This window comes from Pygoscelis adeliae, unplaced genomic scaffold, assembly GCF_000699105.1.
Source record: "Pygoscelis adeliae isolate BGI_AS28 unplaced genomic scaffold, ASM69910v1 Scaffold218, whole genome shotgun sequence".
Lineage (NCBI taxonomy): Eukaryota > Metazoa > Chordata > Aves > Sphenisciformes > Spheniscidae > Pygoscelis > Pygoscelis adeliae.
This window is the reverse complement of record NW_008825433.1, coordinates 1939817-1942505: the sequence shown is the minus strand read 5'-3', so window position 1 is coordinate 1942505 and position 2689 is coordinate 1939817. Positions and strand designations below refer to the sequence as shown.

The 2689-nt window shown below is 36.0% G+C and overlaps 1 protein-coding gene across 2 annotated transcripts in view; it reads left to right on the top strand.

Annotated features, from left to right (window-relative positions):
* Window positions 1–2689, top strand: part of STRN (striatin, calmodulin binding protein) — a 55967-nt gene continuing 53278 nt past the window's right edge. For both annotated transcript variants that reach the window (XM_009331036.1, XM_009331035.1), the window contains exons 1-2: window positions 1–70; window positions 401–504. In XM_009331036.1, coding sequence (XP_009329311.1) covers window positions 476–504 — 29 coding nt within the window. In that variant the 5' untranslated portion in view covers window positions 1–70; window positions 401–475. The remainder of the gene's footprint in view (window positions 71–400; window positions 505–2689) is intronic.

The following is a 2689-nucleotide window of genomic DNA, read 5'->3' as shown; positions in this document are numbered from 1 at the left end:
AGTACGCTAATTATATACTACTTCAGTTAGTGAGCAGAAATACTTTGTCATCTTCTTCTGCTTATTGTTGGTAAAAGCTTTTTTCTGCTGAAGGCTTTTTGTACGCTTGTTTTATCTATTCCTTATCCTTTATTGAATGTTGAGCCAAGAGAGGAAATAAACCCTGTCAAACAAACTAAAATTGCTTTATTTCTTTTCTTTTTTTTTATCTGTAATGAGCATGCACTTTAGAAGGCTTATCTATGCAGTGTTTTGTCTAAGTGTTTATGAAACACAGTAAGCCAATTTCTTTTGAACCGTACAAATAATTTTTAAAATAACTTGGGGGAGACACACACTTAAGAGCTATGCTGAATGGTTTTGAGGAAGCAGATTCTAAACTGAACACTTCCTTTTGCAGGCCCAGATTGCCTTTCTTCAAGGTGAAAGGAAAGGACAAGAAAATCTGAAGAAGGATCTGGTGCGAAGAATCAAAATGCTGGAATATGCGCTTAAACAGGAAAGGTATGCTGCTTTAGTGATGAGTACGTGATGAAGAAATTCTGAAGACAGATGCTTTCTTTTGCCTTTGTATTTGACAAAAACAAGAAATACTTCTTCTGTATATATTCAGATCTAAAACTAACAAATATTATTATACTAAATAAACCTAGTAGTCTAAATGTCCGCATTATGGTAAAAACAATAGCTAACATAGTATGGCTCCAAAAACATGCAAATAAAACCCACAGTTGATCAATGATGAATACTTTTTCCTTGGTAAAATTCCACCTAACTGTATAGATTATACCCCAGAATTATAGTGTATTCTCTTTTTGTTCGAAGTACTAGCTTTGTTTAACAATCTCTGACAGCTGAAATCTTGAATAACTATCTTCAGTCTAATAATTACTAGTTTTTACTCTTGCTAAGTTTTCAGTCTTTTCAGTATGATAGACTCTATAGGAATATCTTCTGGAGGCTAATTGTGTGAGGACTGAAAAAATGTTCGTGTTTACCAGTTAATCAAATGTCTGTTTCTTTGTTCATGGGGATATCAGTAGCAGTCCCCAGTCTACTTTACCATTTTATTCTTACGTATACTTTCCTGTTGTTCTGATCTTTGAGGCAGACAAATTGGTTTTTTTATCGTGTTTCCAGAAGTCTTTCTGTTCAACTGATTTATTTTAGGCCAAGTTTAGTTTTAAAATGGTTTTTATTACCAAAATGTCTTTTAGAATTCTTGACCGAAGAGTGTATTTATGCTACTACTGCAAAACAATCATTGCTTACATACCATTTTCCTATCAGAGAATTCCTACTTCTCTTTAATAAAATATTAATAAAATAAACCTCTTTTAAAGAGTTTGTATTAGTAGAAGTAAGATTAGAAATATACACATGTAAATGAGGAATAGGATATTGCAGCTAGATAATTTAAAAGGGACACTATTAGTTGTACATCACTGTATTGCATTTAGATTTGCTCATCTTACATGGGCTGCTTTTGCACATGAGACATGGCTTGCACCATCCAGTTTGGCTCTTCCCAATAGCAACCAATTCATCCGCTAACATGGAGCTGCAGCCAGTTTCCTGGCCAGCAGTAGCCTCAGGGTTCCAGCATACTTGCTTCCCCTTTGGGAAGTTCTTGGAGGAATGCTTAAGGTGGCTACTCTTTTTGCCCAGGCCTTGTTATGGCACTGATGTTATACCAAATAGCACAGAAAAATATCAAATGTGTGCATAATGGAGATTGCAACTTATAGCCGTGGAAAGGCTTATATTTGAGGCGTGATTATAAAGATTTGAGTCTCTTTAAAAGAAGACAGAAGCAATGGAGTACATTCTTGTGCAGTTAAAGATATGCTCTAAGGTATATAAACTCAGTAAGATTTCTTGTATTTCAAAACTGGGGGAGCTATTCCTGATTACTTAGGGATAATCTCTAATACTTCATGTTCATAACCCAGATAAATTAGCAATTTATCTAAAATTATCAGACTATGTAAATACATTTCTGTGTGCTATCAGAGAAGCTTTGTAAGATTAAAAAAAAAAAAAGAAAAACCAAACTTCCATATGGCTAGTGAAAGTGTTCCCCAGTTGCATTCAGTAAAATCCATCTCAATTAAGACATTTAAATCCTAATGCAGCAGTCACTGTCAGGATTAGGAAAAAAATACCTGGTGGTTTCTTATTAGCAGTTATTACATAGGTATCTTTTATCTTTTCTTGTATTTTTTTTCTGCAGTGCATGGTATTAGGCTCGGTTATTCAGGTCAGTAGGCTACAGTCAGCTGATCCGATCCAGCCTGACAGTTTCAGTATGGGTGTGCAATGGTTTTTAAAGTAGATGTGATGCTTGTGAATGGTGTGTGCTGGAGACAGCTATTTATGAGTTTGTGGTTTTAAAGAGCAGTATTATTTGCCAGTTTCTGAAGAAACAATCTTGTATTTCTGCTGGAAATGTCTCCCAGCAAATGTTCTTGCTTGATACTTAAAAGAATCTCAACATACTGAGCTTGGAAGCACTGCTCTCTTTCCCAGCATTTTCCTAAATCAGCCGTCGGCCAGGTCAGGCAGTAGTCAATTGGGATGCTCGCTGTTTCCACTGGGATCTCAGAGCTGGAAAATGAGATCCTACAAGGGAGGAGGAAAGCATTTCTGGTCAAGTTAGGGGAAGGGTGGTGTGGGTGAGAGGGAGCAA